The sequence below is a fragment of the Saccopteryx bilineata genome, chromosome 3 (genome assembly GCF_036850765.1).
Source record: "Saccopteryx bilineata isolate mSacBil1 chromosome 3, mSacBil1_pri_phased_curated, whole genome shotgun sequence".
Taxonomy (NCBI): domain Eukaryota; kingdom Metazoa; phylum Chordata; class Mammalia; order Chiroptera; family Emballonuridae; genus Saccopteryx; species Saccopteryx bilineata.
The window spans coordinates 272,746,456-272,767,362 of record NC_089492.1 but is presented as its reverse complement, the minus strand read 5'-3'; the positions used below and the strand labels follow the sequence as shown (position 1 = coordinate 272,767,362).

Here is a 20,907-nt window from a genome sequence, read left to right as displayed (position 1 = left end):
GCTAGTGCGCACGCAGCCCCAGCCCCTTCCCCGCCCTTTCTCTTCCCCGTTTCCCCGTCAGCCTGCGGTCCGTTTTGGTAGCTGCTTCCGGTAAGGCCGCCGTACGGGCGAGTCGATCTCAGCTCCTCGTCATGTCCTACGGTCCCTTAGACATGTATCGGAACCCGGGGTCCTCGGGGCCCCAGCCTCGGGACTTCAGCAGCATCATCCAGACATGCAGCGGCAATATCCAGCGGATCAGCCAAGCCAGTGAGTTGGGGGACAGAGCTGCGGGGCGGGGGCTGTCCCGAGGACAGGCCCGGGTGAGGTTGCTGGGACGCGGAGCCCGGCTGGGGCTGCGGCTAAGGCCGCACCTGAAGCCGTCTTGGGTTTCTACTCTGGGGGCGGCGAGCTGTTATCCCCGACCCTTGTTAGGCCCGTGCTACCTGAGGGTCCCGAGCCCGATCTGGAAGGAAGCTCGAGTCTCTTCTTAAGAGTTATGACCTCATGGTATTGGGTCCAAAACAGCAGTCCTGACAGCCTCAGGATGGGAGGGTGTGTGTGTGTGTCATCTCGAGATGTGTGAGTGACTTGACTTTGCGCAGTGGTCAGCCGAGTATTTCCTGTCATCATCCTGCCTTCAACCCCGCCCCCACCTCTTTCTTCTTTGGCCAGTTTGCATCAGTAGTTGTTTACTGATTTAAACTTTAGGTTTACATTCTACTCAGCTCTGGCTTCTTGGAAATCAGCAGCTGGGGGAAGTGGAGAGTGCATGTGTTTGGGGTGACTTTAAACACAGCTTTCTTTAATGAATTTGGAAATCAGATACAGTGACTTGTATTTGAGGGGTGGGATGACTTCTGTTTTAACAAAGAAAATTCACTGAAAACATTTCAATTTATACATTATCCTGTCTTTTGTAGCAAAGATTTGCATATGTTTTTGTATTTCAAGCCAGTTAGGCTTTTGCTTTCCTTCCCTATTAGCTACTTTTGAACAAGTCTGATACACAGAGAAGCACAGGGACTTTGACACAATCACATAGCAAGTAAGACATGGTAGAGCTGGTGGTGGATTTCAGAATGTCATTGTTTGTCTTAAAACTCTGTCCCCGTAAGTAGGGTCTGAGTGAAACTTGCTGACTGAATCAAATACAGGCGTTCTTGTGCCAGGAAACTAGCTCAGAGCCTTATAAAACAGGAGGTCAGCAACAACTTTACTTGGAAAAAGGGTGATCATCATCCTTGTTGTTATTGTGTTTTTGTGAGCTTGGCTGTACTCTGTTGATAGGCAGAACTAGATGGTCCTAAACTACAATTATTTTTGGTATTTTAAAGAACAGCTTATTACTTTTTAGGATTTAAATATACAATGTAGATATTTGAGAAATGGGAAGTTTCTGATGGGAAGGGATTGAAACTGGGTGATTTGAAAATGGAAAGATGCGTTTGTGGTCTGTTTTATCCAGAAATAAAAGAAAAATTAATATGACTACTGGCTAGGAAAAATAGTACTTTGTGTTCCAATTTGTGCTCACTTTGTGAGGGAGCAGTAATACAGGTCAGATCAGAAATTTCTGGTTCAAGATGAAAGTTTTCTGTTGAGGCTAAATCTAATTTTAACGTTTATTTATTAAATCATTCTGTATAATATTTGAGTAATAGACTGTGATAAGTACTATAGGAACCTGTCATAGATTCTTTCAGAAGGGTTTCTGTGGTGTATATAACTGAAATATAAAGTTGAAAGGGATCAATGTTATAGAAGAGGTATCATATAAATAACATTATATAGATATTCAGGGAAGAGAGATCATTTTTAGTTGGGAAGGGTCAAGGAAGGCATTATAGCATTTGAGCTAGGTCTGGAAAGACGGTGGAAAGAATTTGAACTTTTGACAGTAAAGAACAGAAGAGCATTTTAGGAAGGAATAAAATGAGCAAGGCATGGTAGTGGGAAAGCATAAAGTGTATATATAAAAGTAGAGTGATTTAATCTGGCTAGAGTGGTAGACTCCAGAAAGTAGTGGAAAATAGGGTTGGAAAGGCAAGTTGGGGCCCAAACAAGAAGAGCTTTAAGTCCTAACCTGGGGGGGGGGGGGTTAGATTTAATTATTTAAGAATGTATAAATTAGCCCCGGCCGGTTGGCTCAGTGGTAGAGCGTCGGCCTAGCGTGCGGAGGACCCGGGTTCCATTCCCGGCCAGGGCACACAGGAGAAGCGCCCATTTGCTTCTCCACCCCTCCGCCGCACTTTCCTCTCTGTCTCTCTCTTTCCCTCCCGCAGCCGAGGCTCCATTGGAGCAAAGATGGCCCGGGCGCTGGGGATGGCTCCTTGGCCTCTGCCCCAGGCGCTAGAGTGGCTCTGGTCGCAATATGGCGACGCCCAGGATGGGCAGAGCATCGCCCCCTGGTGGGCAGAGCGTCGCCCCTGGTGGGCGTACCGGGTGGATCCCGGTCGGGCGCATGCGGGAGTCTGTCTGACTGTCTCTCCCTGTTTCCAGCTTCAGAAAAATGAAAAAAAAAAAAAAGAATGTATAAATTGAATTGTAAATGAGACACTGGAATCAGAAACTCAAGTTGGAGAACTGTGAAAATGAAAGGAAAGAATGGGAGAAGTTTGGTGATTGAATTGATAGATTTAACTGTTGTTTAGGAATGGGGCTCAAGGGACATTGGAGTCAATCATTAATAACATTAATTGCTAACATTTGAGTACATATTCTGTGCTGGACAGTATGAAAACATTTTTTTATATTTATTTGTTGATTTTAGAGAGAAAAAAGAAGGGGCGAAGAGAGAGAGAAAACAGGTCTGTCTTCTAAGATCAGCGATTAGCCTTTTTGTAATTTTTTTTTTTTTTGTATTTTTCTGAAGCTGGAAACAGGGAGAGACAGACAGACTCCCACATGCGCCTGACTGGTATCCACCCGGCACGCCCAGCAGGGGGCAACGCTCTGCCCACCAGGGGGCGATGCTCTGCCCCTCCGGGGCGTCGCTCTGTTGCGACCAGAGCCACTCTAGCACCTGGGACAGAGGCCAAGGAGCCATCCCCAGCGCCCGGGCCATCTTTGCTCCAATGGAGCCTTGGCTGCGGGAGGGGAAGAGAGAGACAGAGAGGAAGGAGAGGGGGAGGGGTGGAGAAGCAGACGGGCGCTTCTCCTGTGTGCCCTGGCCGGAATCGAACCCGGGACTTCTGCACGCCAGGCGGACGCTCCACCACTGAGCCAACTGGCCAGGGCCCCTTTTTGTAATTTTTAATTAATATTACAGTTTTGTAGCAGTTAACACTTAAAGTTACAAGTGACTTTTTTCTTTTTTTTTGTATTTTTCTGAAATGGGAAATGGGGAGGCAGTTAGACTCCCGCATGCGCCCTACTGGGATCCACCCGCACGCCCACCAGGGGGTGATGCTCTCCCATCTGGGGCATCCGCTCTGTTGCAACCAGAGCCACTCTAGCGCCTGAGGCAGAGTGCCACAGAGCCATCCTCAGCACCCGGGCCAACTTTGCTCCAGTGGAGCCTTGGCTGCGGGAGGGGAAGAGAGAGACAGAGAGGAAGGAGAGGGGGAGGGATGGAGAAGCAGATGGGCGCTTCTCCTGTGTGCCCTGGCTGGGAATCGAACCCGGGACTCCTGCACACCAGGCCGACACTCTACCACTGAGCCAACTGGCCAGGGCTTTTTTTTTTTTTTTTAAGCAAGAGAGAGAGAAAGAGACAGTGAGACAGAGAGAGGGACAGACAGGAGGGGAGAGAGTTGAGAAGCATCAATTCTTTGTTGTGTTACCTTAGTTGTTCATTGATTCCTTTCTCATATGTGCCCTGACCAGGGTGCCACAGCAGAGCGAGTGACCCCTTGCTTAAGACAGCAACCCCACACTCAAGCTGGTGAGCCTGCGCTCAATCCAGATGAGTCCACCCTTGAGCCAGCGACCTTGGGGTTTCGAACCTGGGTCCTCTGCATCCCAGTCGGATGCTCTATTTACTGAGCCACTGCATGGTCAGGCCATCTTTTTTTTTTTTTTTTTTAATTTTAATTTTTTTACAGAGAGAGTCAGAGAGAGGGATAGATAAGGACAGATAGACAGGAACAGAGAGAGATGAGAAGCATCAATCATTAGTTTTTCGTTGCAACACCTTAGTTCATTGATTGCTTTCTTATATGTGCCTTGACTGTGGGGCTACAGCAAACTGAGTAACCCTTTGCTTGAGCCAGTGACCTTGGGTCCAAGCTGATGAGCTTTGCTCAAACCAGATGAGCCTGCGCTCAAGCTGGCGACCTCAGGGTCTTGAACCTGGGTCCTCCGCATCCCAGTCCCACGCTCTAGCCACTGTGCCACTCCCTGGTCAGGCCCATCTTTATATTTTAATACTTATCTCAGTCCCAAGCATATGATAGATTCATTCATTTACTGTTCAACAAATATTCTTTGAGCACCTGCTCTGCACTGTAGAAGGAGTGATGAACAAGAAAGACAAATTCTTTCCCTGATAGTGTGTATGTTGTATACACAAATGCATACATACACATATGTAAATAATATTTAATAAGAATAAGTGCCATGAAGAAAAAGCAGGGCAGGGGGGATAGAGTGAGGAGAGAAAGAGGGTGGGTGTGATATTCAATGTAAGTTGGTCAAGGAAAGCCTGTCTGAGGAGTTGATGACATTCGAGTAGATACCTAATGTGCTGAGGAAGAGAGCCATGTGAGTAGCTGGAGGAAGGCATTCTAGGCAGAGGGAATGACAAGACCAAAGATCTTGGTGTGTTCAGAGTATAGCAAGGAGGTTTATGTGACTTGACTGTAGCTAGAGAAGAGAGCATAGTAGGAAAACAGGTCAGTTAGCCAAGATCATATCATATAGGGTCTTGATGCTTAATAAATTATATTTAGTAGATTTGAATGAATGAGTTTTTTCTACCATCTTGGAACTCTTCTTGCTACATCATACTTGTACTCTGTGGTACCTGCCACATCTTACCTACCTTAGGCAGTATGAGTTGGAATTCTTCCCTTGGGATTGTATGATGAGAATTTGAAATTGGTAGGGTGACATTTCTTCTACCCATTTAGTGCTATCAGGCTAGTTGCCTGTCTTCCAAACCCCTCTGAGACGTGGCCTTCGTACCTAAGTATACACTCTGAACGTGAGCTTGGACTTACCCACATCCATCCAACCCTGCAAGGACCTGTACACATTGAAAGTATGAACAAATAGCTATTCTTTTTTCTCACCTGTTCAGCAACAGATGTGGATTTGGAATTGCTGAGTGTATCAGCCTGAAATAGAGCAGGTCACTTTGAGGTCACTGTGTGGGTTGTTATAGGTACAGCTAAGGTTGACTGATAACAAAAGGTTGTTATCAGTATGTGTGGAGTACAGAGGAATAATACCTGCCTCTGTCTGTTGTGGAATGAAGGGTCTGAGCACATATTGCTGAGGCAAGTATAGGAAAAAACCTTAAAGCCTCCAAGTTATTTCTCAAGAAATTAAAGAACAGCATTTTTTTTTTTTCAGGGACAGAGAGAGAGTCAGAGAGAGAGATAGACAGAGACAGAGAGAGATGAGAAGCATCAATCATCAGTTATTCGTTGCGAGACCTTAGTTGTTCATTGATTGCTTTCTCATATGTGCCTTGACCACGGGCCTTCAGCAGACCGAGTAACCCTTGCTCGAGCCAGCGACCTTGGGTCCAAGCTGGTGAGCTTTTGCTCAAACCAGATGAGCCCGCGCTCAAGCTGGCGACCTTGGGGTCTCGAACCTGGGTCCTCTGCATCCCAGTCCGATGCTCTATCCACTGCGCCACCACCTGGTCAGGCACATTTTTGTTCTTTAATGTTGCCAATTTATTGATATTATTTTGTTTACTAAAAAAATAAAAAGCAGTTGAACTTTTTTTTACGTGAGAGGAGAGGATAGACTCCTGCATAGCCCCAACTGGGATCTAACTGTCAACCCTTGTCTGGGGCTGATGTTTTGATCAACAGAGCTATTCTCAGTGCCTGAAGCCAATGCTCGGACTAACCAAGCTATCCTCAGCACCTGGGGCTGACACTCAAACCAGTCGAGCCACTGGCTGTGAGAGGAGAAGAGAGAAATAAGGGAGAGACCTTCTCATGTGTTCCCTAACCTGGGATCGAACTTGGGATGTCTGCATGCCAGGCCAATGCTCTATCCACTGAGCAAACTGACCAGGGTCTTTTTTCCCCCCATTGATTAGAGAGAGAGAAGCATCAACTTGCTGTTGCACTTAGTTGTTCCATCTAGCTGTGAACTCTGATTGCTACACCTGCATGCCCTGACCAAGGGTCAAACCTGCAACCTTGGGTGCACCAGGATGATGTTTTATCCTCGGAGCCACCTGGCCAGGGCTGGCAATTTCTTTTCATAGTTTAACACGTACTTATATTCTGTATTCTTTAATTAATTTATGCTTTTTGACCTTGTCATTTTAACTAGAGAGATCACTTAGTTTTGTGGGAATAGAGAGACCATGCATTGTACATTTCTCTTTAGTTAGCTATATAGTGCCTGGCACAGGAATGGATATGTAGCTGGCATTTAGTATGTACTTAATTGATTTTATCTTTGCTAAGTACATTTTTCTTGGTCTTGAGTTTGATAATAACAGCTATCCTTAATTTAGTTCTTTTATGTGCCAGACACTGTTCTAAATTTAGCTTCATATTATCTTATTTCATCCTCACAACAACCATACGAGGGTGTTCTTGTTATTCTCGTTTTTAAGATGAGGAAACTGAGGCACAGAGGAGTGGAGCCTTTTGCTCAAGATTGCGAAGCTAGGAAGTGGTGGAACCAGGAATAACACATAGGCAGTCATAATTCAGAGTCTGTGCCCTTTTTTTTTTCATTTTTCTGAAGCTGGAAACGGGAGGCAGTCAGACAGACTCCTGCATGTGCCTGACCGGGATCCACCCGGCATGCCCACCAGGGGGCAATGCTCTGCCCCTCTGGGGCGTCACTCTGTTGCATCCAGAGCCATTCTAGCGCCTGAGGCAGAGGCCATAGAGCCATCCTCAGCGCCCAGTCAATCTTTGCTCCAATGGAGCCTCGGCTGCAGGAGGGGAAGAGAGAGACAGAGAGGAAGGAGAGGGGGAGGGGTGGAGAAGCAGATGGACGCTTCTCCTGTGTGCCCTGACCGGGAATTGAACCCGGGACTCCTGCACGCCAGGCCGACGCTCTACCGCTGAGCCAACCGGCCAGGGCCTCAGAGTTTGTGCTCTTAACCACTATATTTTCTGTCACTGGTATGATAAATGGAAGGCTATATTTTTGATATTTAGTACTCATGTTCAGTTTAGTTCAGAGCTTTACTTACTATTGTAATACAGTAGTTAATTTTTTAATGTCAGATCATTTTCATTGAAGTGATATAAAAACAATGTAAAGCTAATTTTGAGAATAAGACATGAAATGACATCATTGTCATAATCACCTCATAGGCTATCATTTTCTCATTGGCATAAAAAATTTTCTTTTGTTTTTTAAAAAATACTGAATTTGCTTGACCAGGAGGTGGCGCAGTGGATAGAGCATTGGACTGAGATGTGGAGGACCCAGGTTTGAGACCCCGAGGTTGCCAGCTTGAGTGTGGGCTCATCTGGTTTGAACAAGGCTCACCAGCTTGAGTCCAAGGTCGCTGGCTCGAACAAGGGGTCACTCGGTCTGCTGTAGCCCCCTGGTCAAGGCAAATATGAGAAATCAATCAATGAACAACTAAGGAGCCGCAACAAAGAATTGATGTTTCTCATCTCTCTCCCTTCCTGTCTGTCTGTTCCTATCTGTCCCTCTCCCTGACTCTGTCTCTACCACCAAAATAAATAAATAAATAAATAAAAATACTGAATTAGAGGCCCTGGCTGGTTGGCTCAGTGGTGGAGCGTCGGCCTGGCATGCAGAACTCCCGGGTTTGATTCCTGGCCAGGGCACACAGGAGAGGCGCCCATCTGCTTCTCCACCCCTCCCCCTCTCCTTCCTCTCTGTCTCTCTCTTCCCCTCCTGCAGCGAGGCTCCATTGGAGCAAGGATGGCCCGGGCTCTGGGGATGGCTCCTTGGCCTCTGCCCCAGGCGCTAGGGTGGCTCTGGTCACGACAGAGCGACGCCCCGGAGGGGCAGAGCATCGCCCCCTGGCAGGCAGAGCGTCGCCCCCTGGTGGGCGTGCCGGGTGGATCCCGGTGGGGCGCATGCGGGAGTCTGTCTTTCCCCGTTTCTAGCTTCAGAAAAATACAAGGGAAAAAAAAAAAAAAGCAAGTGTCATTACAGGTGGAAAAAAATTATGTTTTTGACAGACTCTAATGCTCTAATTCAGTATTTTTTTTTTTTGTATTTTTCTGAAGCTAGAAACGGGGAAAGACAGTCAGACAGACTCCCGCATGCGCCCCACCGGGATCCACCCGGCACGCCCACCAGGGGGCGCCGCTCTGCCCCTCCGGGGCGTCGCTCTGTCGTGACCAGAGCCACCCTAGCACCTGGGGCAGAGGCCAAGGAGCCATCCCCAGCGCCCGGCCATCTTTGCTCCAATGGAGCCATCTTTGCTCCAATGGAGCCTCACTGCGGGAGGGGAAGAGAGAGAAGGGGGAGGGGCGGAGAAGCAGCAGGGCGCCTCTCCTGTGGGCCCTGGCCCGGAATCGAACCTGGGACTTCTGCACGCCAGGCCGACGCTCCACCTCTGAGCTAACCGGCCAGGGTCTGCTTTTTTTTTTTTTTTTTTTTTTTTTTTTTACAGAGACTGAGTCAGAGAGAGGGATAGACAGGGACAGACAGGACCGGAGAGAGATGAGAAGCATCAATCATTAGTTTTTTGTTGCGCCTTGCAATACCTTAGTTGTTCATTGATTGTTTTCTCTTATGTGCCTTGACTGCGGGCCTTCAGCAGACCAAGTAACCCCTTGCTGGGGCCAGTGACCTTGGGTTCAAGCTGTTGGGCTTTTACTCAAACCAGATGAGCCCACGCTCAAGCTGGGGACCTCGGGGTCTCGAACCTAGGTCTTCCGCATCCCAGTCCGACGCTCTATCCACTGTGCCACCACCTGGTCAGGCGACACTTGCTTTTGATATGACTAAACTTTGATTTGGATTTTCAGTTGGAGATTCAGATTCTGCTGAAAGCTGATAGCAACTGCAGGCACATAAAGTGTGTTCATTTTAGAGTAGTTTCTAGCATGGATGTTAACTGTATTGTAAAATAAATTAATTTTTAAAAGTTTTAGTCAGGACATGCTTTTAAAAATGGAAAGTTGCCCTGGCTGGGTACCTCGGTTGGAGAGCATCATCCTGAAGCACAGAAGTTGCTGGTTTGATCCCTGGTCAGGGAACATACAGGAACAGATCTACGTTCCTCTCTCTCTCTCTCTCTCTCTCACCCTTCCTCTCTTGCTAAAATCAATCAATAAATTCAAATTTAGCCTGACCAGGCGGTGGCGCAGTGGATAGAGCGTCGGACTTGGATGCGGAGGACCCAGGTTCGAGACCCTGAGGTCGCCAGCTTGAGCGCGGGCTCATCTGGTTTGAGCAAAGCCCACCAGCTTGGACCCAAGATCGCAAGGGGTTACTCGGTCTACTGTAGCTGCATGGTCAAGGCACATATGAGAAAACAATCAATGAATAACTAAAGTGCCACAAGGAAAAACTAATGATTGATGCTTCTCATCTCTCTCCATTCCTGTCTGTCTGTCCCTATCTCTCTCTCTCTCTCTGATTCTCTGTCTTTGTAAAAAAAAAATTTTAAAAATTCAAATTTAGACAAAAAAAGGAAAGTCATCCTGACTGGTGATGGCACAGTGGATAGAGTGTCGACCTGGAACAAGTTCGACACCCCAAGTTTGCCAGCTTGAGCTCAGGGTCGCTGGCTTGAGTGTGAGTTCATCAAGGTTGCTAGATGGAGGCTTGAATGAATTCTAGAGCTTAGCAAGTAAATTATCCCCTCCCCCACACTTCCTGAGTCTTTCCCTTCCCCCCAACACATACACACATACAGTTAATATCAACAAAAGAAGTAAAAACCAATCTAGATGAAAAAGACCCTCAGTTGAGAATACAGAAATACAGTTGATTTTTTTTTTTTGTATTTTTCCAAAGTTAGAAGCTGGGAGGCTCTTAGACTGGGATCAACCAGGGGGCAATGCTCTGCTCATCTGGGCCATTGCTTCATTTCAGCCGGAGCCATTCTAGCGCCTGAGGCAGAGGCCATGGAGCTGTCCTCAGCGCCCGGGCCAACTTTGCTCCAATGGAACCTTGGCTGTGGGAGGGGAAGAGAGAGATAGAGAGGAAAGGAGAAAGGGTGGAGAAGCAGATGGGTGCTTCTCCTGTGTGCCCTCACCAGTAATCGAACCCAGGACTTCCACAAGTGGGGCAAATGCTCTACTGCTGAGCTAACCGGCCAGAGTATAGCTGATTTTTAATGTATTTTTCCCCACATTCTGTAAAATCTCTATTGCTCTTAAGGATAGTTAATACGTTTTGATAGATGGTTAATGTTCTGACATATCTCTATAGCAGTGGTTCTCAAAGTGTGTGCCAGGGCGCACTGGTGCACCCTAGAAGATTTCCAGGTGCGCCCTATGGTATTCCAGAGAAACATGTGCCTGTTGGGGACCAAAAAACCAACAGGGTTTTTGGAGTTTAGATTTTTGGGGGACAGAGGTATGGGGAGTTGGCTGTAACTGACAGTCTGCCCAACCCCTCGCCTCACTTGCCTGATTAGGTTGCAAAAGGCTGTTAAGCTGTGGTGCTGGACTGTTTACATTATCCCCCATGTTCCCGGGAAAGACTGGAGGCAAGTTTCTTCTATCCTGTATTTGGTGTAAAGTTAAGATGATATGTATGAATGAAAAAACTTAACACATTCACGCTGGGACCTGCTGAATTTATTAAACCTTACTAAGAATGTATCCATATATATAAAAAGATAACTTTTTTGTCGTTTTTTTATTTTTAACCCCTCTTTTTTACAAATTCTAAAAAGCATAACTTAAAAAATGTAACATAAAAATTTTTTAATGTCAGAATAAATTTAATTTTGTCATATTTATTTTAATTACCATAAAATCATACTTGGACTTTATATATATATATTTTTAATATTTGACTTAATTTTTTTCCCCCCACAGAGACAGAGAGTCAGAGAGAGGGATAGATAGGGACAGACAGACAGGAACAGAGAGAGATGAGAAGCAATCATCAGTTTTTCGTTGTGACACCTTAGTTGTTCATTGATTGCTTTCTCATATGTGCCTTGACCGCAGGCCTTCCGCAGACCGAGTAACCCCTTGCTCGAGTCAGCAACCTTGGGTCCAAGCTGGTGAGCTTTTGCTCAAACCAGATGAGCCCGCGCTCAAGCTGGCGACCTTGGGTCTCGAACTTGGGTCTTCCCCATCCCAGTCCGATGCTCTGTCCACTGCGCCACCCCCTGGTCAGGCTGACTTAATTTTTATAACATATTTCTCAGAAATTTGTATATAGTGCGCCTACAATTACTTGTAGGATTTTAAATGCGCCCAACTTCAAAAAGTTTGAGAACCACTGCTCTATAGTTTCTAAGCAGAGTGTTCTACTTTATAAAGATAGTCAAGAAAATGAGATGTTTCCTTGGACTTTTGTAAGAGCTACCTTTATGTGTCATAGTATATTCAACCAATGATTTTCTAGAAGGGTGTGTGTGTGTGTGTGTGTGTGTGTGTGTGTGGTTATGCAAATACAAAAATGAGTAGAATGTGGTCCCTACTCTCCAGAGACATCTAGTAAGTCCAGTCCCATTTGTACACAGGTGGAGCCTCTCTAAGCCAGACTCTGGCTTGCAAAAACATTCCTTGGTTACACAGCATTATTCTGTGTAATAAAGCATCTTTATTATCGAATTTTAGCTTTGAGCAGTGGTGGGAGTACTTAGAGATCATTTAGTCCACACAGAGTTGTCAAGATTTAATGAGGAAAACAAATCCACCCACACAAAAAAGTATGTACTATGAAAAGTATAAGTACTCAATATCAGTACCATGGGGTCCTCAGGTTATGACAGTCTTCACATACGATGTTTGGAGCTTACGACCCTCACTCCCATAAAAAATACTTTTTAAAAATTGAGATGTGCCTGACCTGTGGTGGCGCAGTGGATAAAGCATCGACCTGGAAATGCTGAGGTCGCTGGTTCGAAACCCTGGGTTTGCCTGGTCAAGGCACATATGGGAGTTGATGCTTCCAGCTCCTCCCCCCTGTCTCTCTCTCCTCTCTGTCTCTGTCTCTCTCTCTCCTCTCTAAAAATGAATAAATAAATAAATAAATAAAATATAAAATAAAATAAAATAAACTTTCCTTTAAAAAAAAAAATTGAGATGTGAGTGCTCGCTTTGGCAGCACATATACTAAAAAAATTGAGATGTGAGAGTGTTGCGCTTATGCCGTTAGGTTGTACTTATGGGCTACATGGACGAACTAGTGTAGTTGCGTGGGGTGGAAGAATACACAGTAACAGGTGTATGAGTAAGGGAGCTGGCGTCCCCCAGTACGCTTACCTATGTCATTTTGGACTATTAAAAGCACAAGTGTTCCGTTTATGCCTGGCCTGTGGTGGTGCAGTGGTTAAAGCGTCGACCTGGAATGCTCAGGTTGCTGGTTCGAATCCCTGGGCTTGCCTGGTCAAGGCACATATGGGAGTTGATGCTTCCTGCTCCTCCCCCCTTATCTCTCTCTCTCTCTCTCCTCTTTCTCTAAAAATGAGTAAATAAAAACTAAAAGAAAAAAAATGGTTCATTTGTATTAGGCTAGGGTGTTTCAACTTAACACCAAAATTTGGGTTATATCACTGTCATAGGAACGGAACTGCATTGTAACCGTATGACCTTCTGTATATGGCCATTAAACCTGAATATTAGATATAGTTGCTGAAAAGAGTCCCAGAAACATGAAATGACTTGAGTGGTGCCATATACTTAGTGGTCAGGTCTGGTTTAGAGTTCAGGTCTCATTATTGCTAGCTCATGTTCATTCATATCTTCTACCCTAAGGAAAGTGTCATGATATAAAAGGGAGGCTAAATCAGTTAATCAATTATTGCTTATTTCTCCACTAAATGCCTGACACTTTGCTGGACTTGGGTGAATACACAGGAATAGTCTCAAAGGTGGGAGAAGTTGGGGGAGGAAGCTGGTTAGAGCAAGGACATCAGCCTATCTAGAGCAGAGAGCTATTAAGTTAGGGAGGTATCTGATAGGCTGGGTGGGGCTAAGTGAAACAGTCAGAAATGGAGGCCTGCCCTGTGTCAAGACATTCCATTTCCTTTAAGCGGCAGCCTTTTGAGAGAACATAATGTGGTGGAAGGAATATAGCCATTGAAATTAGCCCTGGGTTTGAATTTTTGTTATGACACTGTTCAAAACCTATCAGTGGCTTCCCATTTCATTAAAATCCAAAGTCCTGGCCCTGGCCAGTTGGCTCAGCGGTAGAGCGTCGGCCTGGCGTGCGGGGGACCCGGGTTCGATTCCCGGCCAGGGCACATAAGAGAAGCGCCCATTTGCTTCTCTACCCCCCCCCCTTCCTCTCTGTCTCTCTCTTCCCCTCCCGCAGCCAAGGCTCCATTGGAGCAAAGATGGCCCGGGCGCTGGGGATGGCTCCTTGGCCTCTGCCCCAGGCGCTAGAGTGGCTCTGGTCACGGCAGAGCGTGCCCCTGGTGGGTGTGCCGGGTGGATCCCGGTGGGGCGCATGCGGGAGTCTGTCTGACTGTCTCTCCCCGTTTCCAGCTTCGGAAAAATACAAAAAAAAAAAAAAAAAAAAATCCGAAGTCCTTGCATTAGTTCATAGGCCCTATACAGTCCGGCTCCTTTCTACCTCTTTGGCTGCTTCGGTTCTCTCTCTCTTCTCTAGTCACACTGGCTTCTTCTCTGTTCTTCTGTCACTCCAAGTGCTCTTGCCTTGGGGACTTTGTACTTAATACTCTCTCTGCTGTAAAGCTTCTCCCCTAGCTATTTACATGGCTGGATCTTTCACTTCCTCTAAGATCTCTGCTCAGTGTCACCTTCTTGGAAGTCTTCTCTGATCATTCTATATAAACTAGTACCCAATCCCCACACCCTGTCATTCCAGCCCTTACCTGAATTTATTATTGTTTTTTTGGTACTTAACACTATCTGAGATACTTTTCCTTAAAATGTAAGCTTATTGAGAGCAAATGTCTCCTAGACCTAGACCATAGATAGAACAGGGTAGAGTAGGTACTCCGAATGGATGAATTCTCTAGCTTTTGTGAACCCTGAGAAGTAATTTATCTGCTGAGATGGACTCCCCATGGTCAATGGAGGGCCCAGATTTTATGAATAAGAATTATCTAAGGGCCGTTTGTTGGTAGGAGCTCCTCATGTACTCTGTACTTGGAAAAACCTCAGACTGAACTCTCTCTGCACTATGCTCCCAACTGTCTGTTTGTTTATGCTGAGTCAACCATTGCAGGGAAACCCTGGTTTCAGTCTTTCTATCAAGGGACTGGGACCTGCCCAATCCAGTCAGACTATGCAAATAATATCTTCATTTGCATCCATACCAACTAATCATAACTGCATGATTAAGACCAGTCAGAACTGTGCAATTTAGAAACTTCATTTACATGAAACAGGCCAAAATGGGAACATTCTTTTTTTCTTTTTTTTTTACAGAGACAGAAATCAGAGAGAGGACAGGAAAGGAGAGAGATAAGAAGCATCAATTCTTTGTTGCAGCACCTTAGTTGTTCAATGATTGCTTTGTCATATGTGCCTTGACCATGGTGCTACAGCAGACTGAGTGACTCCTTGCACAAGCCAATGGCCTTGGGCTCACAGCAACCTTGGGCTTCAAGCCAGAGACCTTTGGGCTCAAGCCAGTGACCACAGGATCATGTCTATGATCCCATGCTCAAGCCAGTGACCCCACACTCAAGCTGGTGAGCCCATGCTCAAGCCTGGGACTTCAGGGTTTCGAACCTGAATCCTCTGCGTCCCAGTCCAACGCTCTATCCACTGCACCACTGCCTGGTCAGGCAGGAAAATTCTTTATAAAAAATGACCTTTCCGGCCCTGGCCGGTTGGCTCAGTGGTAGAGCGTCGGCCTGGCGTGCAGAAGTCCCAGGTTTGATTTCCGGCCAGGGCACACAGGAGAAGCGCCCACCTGCTTCTCCACCCCTCCCCCTCTCCTTCCTCTCTGTCTCTCTCTTCCCCTCCTGCAGCCAAGGCTCCATTGGAGCAGAGATGGCCCGGGCGCTGGGGATGGCTCCTTGGCCTCTGCCCCAGGCGCTAGAGTGGCTGTGGTCGCAACAGAGCAACGCCCTGGAGGGGCAGAGCATCGCCTCCTGGTGGGCGTGCCGGGTGGATCCTGGTCGGGCGCATGCGGGAGTCTGTCTGTCTCTCCCCGTTTCTAGCTTCAGAAAAATACAAAAAAAAAAAAAAAGACCTTTCCTTTGTCTTGTGGAAGCACAATTTAGGTTGCTATCTGAATCTGTATATCCTGGGCTGCAGTCTTTTTATTCAAATAAATGTTTTTTGTTTTTTTTTAAATTATTTATTTATTCATTTTAGAAAGGAGAGGGAGAGAGAGAGAGAGAGAGAAAGGGGGGGAGGAGCAGGAAGCATCAACTCCCATATGTGCCTTGACCAGGCAAGCCCAGGGTTTTGAACCGGCGACCTCAGCATTTCCAGGTCGACGCTTTACCCACTGCACCATCACAGGTCAGGCTCAAATAAATGTTTTTATTCCTTATTACAATCTAAAATTTATTTTGGTCTACACTCGTATGATCCTCTGTGTGCCTATCTGTAATATTGGGATAGTAATGCTTATTTAAAGGATTGTTGGATAAAATAAGATCATGCTTATCAAGTGGAAAGGAAAAACACTCCTCTCATGTTTGCTCTATTCACAATAATTTACTTCTGACACTAAGTGTGCGTTTTCCACACACCAAGAAATAATGATGTTGCCTGACCAGGCTGTGGTGCAGTGGATAGAGCGTCGGACTGGGATACGGAGGACCCAGGTTCGAGACCCTGAGGTCGCCAGCCTGAGCACGGGCTCATCTGGTTTGAGCAAAACTCACCAGCTTGGACCCAACGTCACTGGCTCGAGCAAGGGGTTACTTGGTCTGCTGAAGGCCCAAAGTCAAGGCACATATGAGAAAGCAATCAATGAACAACTAAGGTGTCGCAACGAAAATCTGATGATTGATGCTTTTCATCTCTCTTCGTTCCTGTCTCTCTGTCCCTATCTGTCGCTCTCTCTAACTCTCTCTTGGTCTCTGTAATAAAAAAAAAAATAAAAAAAAGAAAGAAGAAATAATGATGTCAGCTTCTCTGGACATCAGTTGTGTGTCCTAAAATTTAACTGAATTCTAACACTGACTACCTGGACTTAGCACTAGATTCCACAGGTTAGGTAAGGACTCACTCCACAAGACTGCCCCCACCCACCCCACACCAGCTGCAAATCAGAAACTGAGGTTCCCATAGCTACCTCCTCAGGTTCCATTAACTGGCTAGATCAGCTCACAGAACTCAGGAAAACATTTATTTACTAGAGCCAGAGGGAAGAGATATGTATGTAAAAAGGTATGTAAATGGGGCTCTGAGCTACCTTGCCATCTCAGAGCTCAAGGCATCCTTTCCACTAACAGGAAGTTCATCAAGTCTAGTTTAAGAGTTTTTATAGAGCTTAATTGGCACCCCTCCCTCCAGGATTCCTCTGTCTTGTTCTGAGTTTAGTTGAAAGTTTTAACCTTCTAACCTCCTGGTCATGGTGACCAGCCCTACCCAATTTAAGGCTGTCCAGAGGCCCCACCCAAGTTACCTTAGCATAAACTTGATGTGCTCAAAAGGGGCTTTTTATGAATAACAAGAGACACTCCTATCACTCAGGAAATCCCAGGGGTTTTAGGAGCTTTGAGCCAGGAACTGGGGACAAAGACCAAATATACTTTTTATTATACCATATCAAGTATAAAGACAATGGTATATAGTAAATACTCAGTGAATTCTAATGTCTGCCCTCTTTCATAGATCATTTACATGACTAGTCAGTTCGTAGCTTTAGTAATATCCTGATTCCCATTTGACTTAGATGAGAAGGAAATTCCACGTTAGTGGTGAAAAATGATTTATACCTTATATAATGCTATCTTAGCAGAATGTAGTAATTATAGTGGTTACATCTTTCTATAATCAAGTGAATCCTATATACCCATTATAAAGTTGGAATTATATTTTTGCTTGAAAAACATGGTCTCAAAATAAGATAAAATCATAATTTGAAATGCTATAAACCTATATATATATATATATATATATATTTTTTTTTTTTTTTTTTTTTTTTGTATTTTTCTGAAGCCGGAAATGGGGAGGCAGTCAGACAGACTCCCGCATGTGCCCGACCAGGATCCACCTGGCATGCCTCCAGGGGGCAATGCTCTGCCCATCCGGTCAGGCAACCTATATATTCTTTAAATTTTTTTTTTTATGTATTTATTTTTTACAGAGATAGAGAGTGAGTCAGAGAGAGGGATAGACAGGGACAGACAGACAGGAACAGAGAGAGATGAGAAGCATCAATCATTAGTTTTTCATTGTGCGTTGCAACACCTTAGTTGTTCATTGATTGCCCTATCACATGGGCCTTGACCGCGGGCCTTCAGCAGACCGAGTAACCCCTTGCTGGAGCCAGCGACCTTGGATTCAAGCTGGTGGGCCTTTCCTCAAACCAGATGAGCCCGCACTCAAGCTGGCGACCTCGGGGCCTCGAACCCGGGTCCTCTGCATCCCAGTCTGACGCTCCATCCACTGCGCCACCGCCTGGTCAGGCAATATATTCTTGACCTTAGAAATTCTGGGTTGAGCCTGACCTGTGGTGGCGCAGTGGATAAAGCGTCGACCTGGAAATGCTGAGGTCGCCAGTTTGAAACCCTGGGCTTGCCTGGTCAAGGCACATATGGGAGTTGATGCTTCCAGCTCCTCCCCCCTGTCTCTCTCTCTCTCTCTCTCTACCTCTCTCTCTCCTCTCTAAAATGAATAAATAAAATTTAAAAAAAATTTTGGGTTGAAACATCTGTAATATAGTGATTGTTTTGGCTAGGGAGAAATAGCTTATGCACACTGCTAAGGACTAGGTTGTTTAATTTCCACATAGGAGTCATCACCCAACAATCAATTAGAAGATTTTGCTTAATTGCTGTTTTCTTATCAGATTTAGATATTATCTACAAAAGAAAATTCAGCTTAAGAAAAAGTCTTACAAGAGTTTATTTGAGCCAAACTAATGACAATTACCAGATAGCAAAATCTCAACAGATTAAGCAAATGCTGCAGCAAATGGCAGTTTTACAGCTTATTTTATACATTAGAATCAAAAAAAGAGATTTGAGGGTGGTTATGTGAAATCCATTGGTGGTAGATTAGAGATGTGGGAGAAAGCAAAGCAGGGAAATTTCTGAGATTGGATAAAAAGTAAAATAGAGAGACATATACTTCTTTTACATTGGTGGATATAGGATAGTTATGAGTTATAACACAGAGATGTTATGTACACAACAAGATAACAAGGAGTGGTTCTGTGGTCTCATACTCTGCAGCTCTGCTGCCATGGCTGTGTCCTGGAGGTCTGGAAGAGGAGATTACTTTGACATTACAAAGGTATGTTATTATAGATGCAAAAAGATAATAGGAAACTTCCAGTCAAGATGGTGGCATAGGTAAATGTAGTAGTACTCACATTCTCCCACAACCACATTAGAATTACAACTAAACTACTGAACAGCCATCATTTAGAACACCTGAAATCAAGCTGAATGGAAGCGCCTCAAATAGGGATTTAAGGAAAAACCACATTGAGACTGGTAGGAGAGGTGGGGATGTGGAACAGGCTGGTCCCACATTCATTTGTGGCAGATAAAAATTGGGAGGAATATCTTGGCTGAAGTGGTCCCCCCTTGGGGGCAAGGGTTCCCAGCCTCATACCAGGTCCCTAGTCCCAGGGCTCCAATGCTAGGAAGAGACATCATCATAACTTTTGGCAGTAAAAACCAGCAGGGATTGTAGCTAAGTGAGACAGAAGGCTGCTGGAGTCCCAGGCAGTTCCTCTTAAAGGGCCCACGCATGGACTTACTCAGACTCACTCCCTCTGAGCGCCAGTACTAGGGCAGCAACTTGAAAGGCAACAGGGACAAATGTGGAGGAACTGAATTGTCTTGCATTAGGATGAGAACTGGGGGAGGTTAACTTCTTGCCGGAAAGAAGTACTGGCCTAAACAGTTGTTCCTCTTCTGAGAATCCCCCTCCACACACACTCACATAGAGCTGACAGGTGGGCACTATATCTGAGTCTCCATCAACCAGGTCCACACTGTTAGCCCTGCACTCATGATTTCCTGCCCCACCCACCCTTCCAGCCCACCCAAACTGTTCCCAGTGGCTTTTTCATATAAATGACTTGTGTTGGCTTGTGCTTTAGACTTTTCTAAAATCTCTCAAACAAGCATCTGGATTCAGTGTGCCCCATACCTCATGATAAGTGACCCCAGACCTGGCACCAGCTCCAGCCAGCCTTGGTTTGCAGCTTAGCCTCACCTGGGTACCTCCAGGCTCAGTACAAGTAACAATTGTATGCAGATTGTTTTGTAGCTCATGCCAGGTGGCCCCAGGCAGAACACAAGTAGCAGTTAACATAGACCTGCACCTCCTGGGAGGTCCCAGAGTCATCATACCCAGTGGACAGCTTCAGACCATTTCGGAGCACCACCTAATCTCCACTTATAGTGGATACTTAAGGGGTGGACTCTGTGGCACCAGAGCATGTTGAAGTAAGTCCTGCTCCATGCGGTGGGCCCCTGCACAGCTGATCTTCCACGGTGGTCAGTAGTTAGTGACCAGTGGTCGAAGCCAGTCCTTGCAGCTGATCAGCCTGGCGGTAAATTCTGCCCATTGACATGCCAACAGCATTCAAGGCTCAAGTATAAACAGGAGGGTGTACACAACCCACCTGAGAGGGGGTGGCGTACCTGGCGTACCCAGCTTGAGTGACTGGGGAGGCTGTGCTTCTAGACCCTACAGAATATCTACTACATTAGGCCACTGTACCAAGCCAAGGAGACATAACAGTTGTACATAATACATAGAAACAAACACAGGGAGGCTGCCAAAATGAGGAGACAAAGACACATGTTCCAAATGAAAGAACAGAATAAATCTAAACAAAACGGAGACAAGCAATTTACTAGATGCAGAGTTCAAAACATTTTTTATGAGGATGCTTAGTGAAATTAGAACTTAAAACAGCATAAAAAAGGACATGGAAACAAAAAAGAACCAGTCAGAAATGAAGGATATACTAACTGAAATGAAGAATAATTTACAGGGAATCAATAGTAGAGTAGATGAAGCTGAGATTCAAATCAGCAATTTGAAATATAAAGAGTCAAAAAACACCCGATCAGAACAGCAAAAAGAAAAAAGAACGTCCCCAAAATGAGAATAGTATAAGGATGCTCTGGGACAACTTCAAGTGTACCAACATTCGCATTGTGGAGATGCCAGAAGGAGAGAGAGTGAGAAATTAAAACTTTTTTGAGGCCCTGGCCAGTTGTCTTAGTGGTAGAGCCTTGGCCCAGTGTGTGGATGTCCTGGGTTTGATTGCTGGTCAGGGCACACAGGAGAAGCACCCATCTGCTTCTCCACCCTTTTTCTTCTCCTTTCTCGTTATCTCTCTCTTCCCCTCCCACACCCTTTTTGCTCTTTTGGAGCAAAATTGGCCCAGGTACTGAGGATGGCTCCACAGCCTCTGCCTCAGGCTCTAAAATAGTTCTGGTCGCAACGGAGCCACACCCCAGATGGGCAGAGCATCGCCCCCTAGTGGACATACTGGGTGGATCCTGGTCGAGTCATACAGGAGTCTGTCTCTCTGCCT

At 45.7% G+C, this 20,907-nt stretch overlaps 1 protein-coding gene across 1 annotated transcript in view; it reads left to right on the top strand.

Annotated features, from left to right (window-relative positions):
* The first annotated feature begins 27 nt into the window (after window positions 1–27).
* Window positions 28–20,907, top strand: part of STX12 (syntaxin 12) — a 53,208-nt gene continuing 32,328 nt past the window's right edge. Inside the window, exon 1 of the mRNA XM_066269945.1 lies at window positions 28–249. Within this exon, the coding sequence (XP_066126042.1) occupies window positions 132–249 (118 nt within the window). The 5' untranslated portion in view covers window positions 28–131. The remainder of the gene's footprint in view (window positions 250–20,907) is intronic.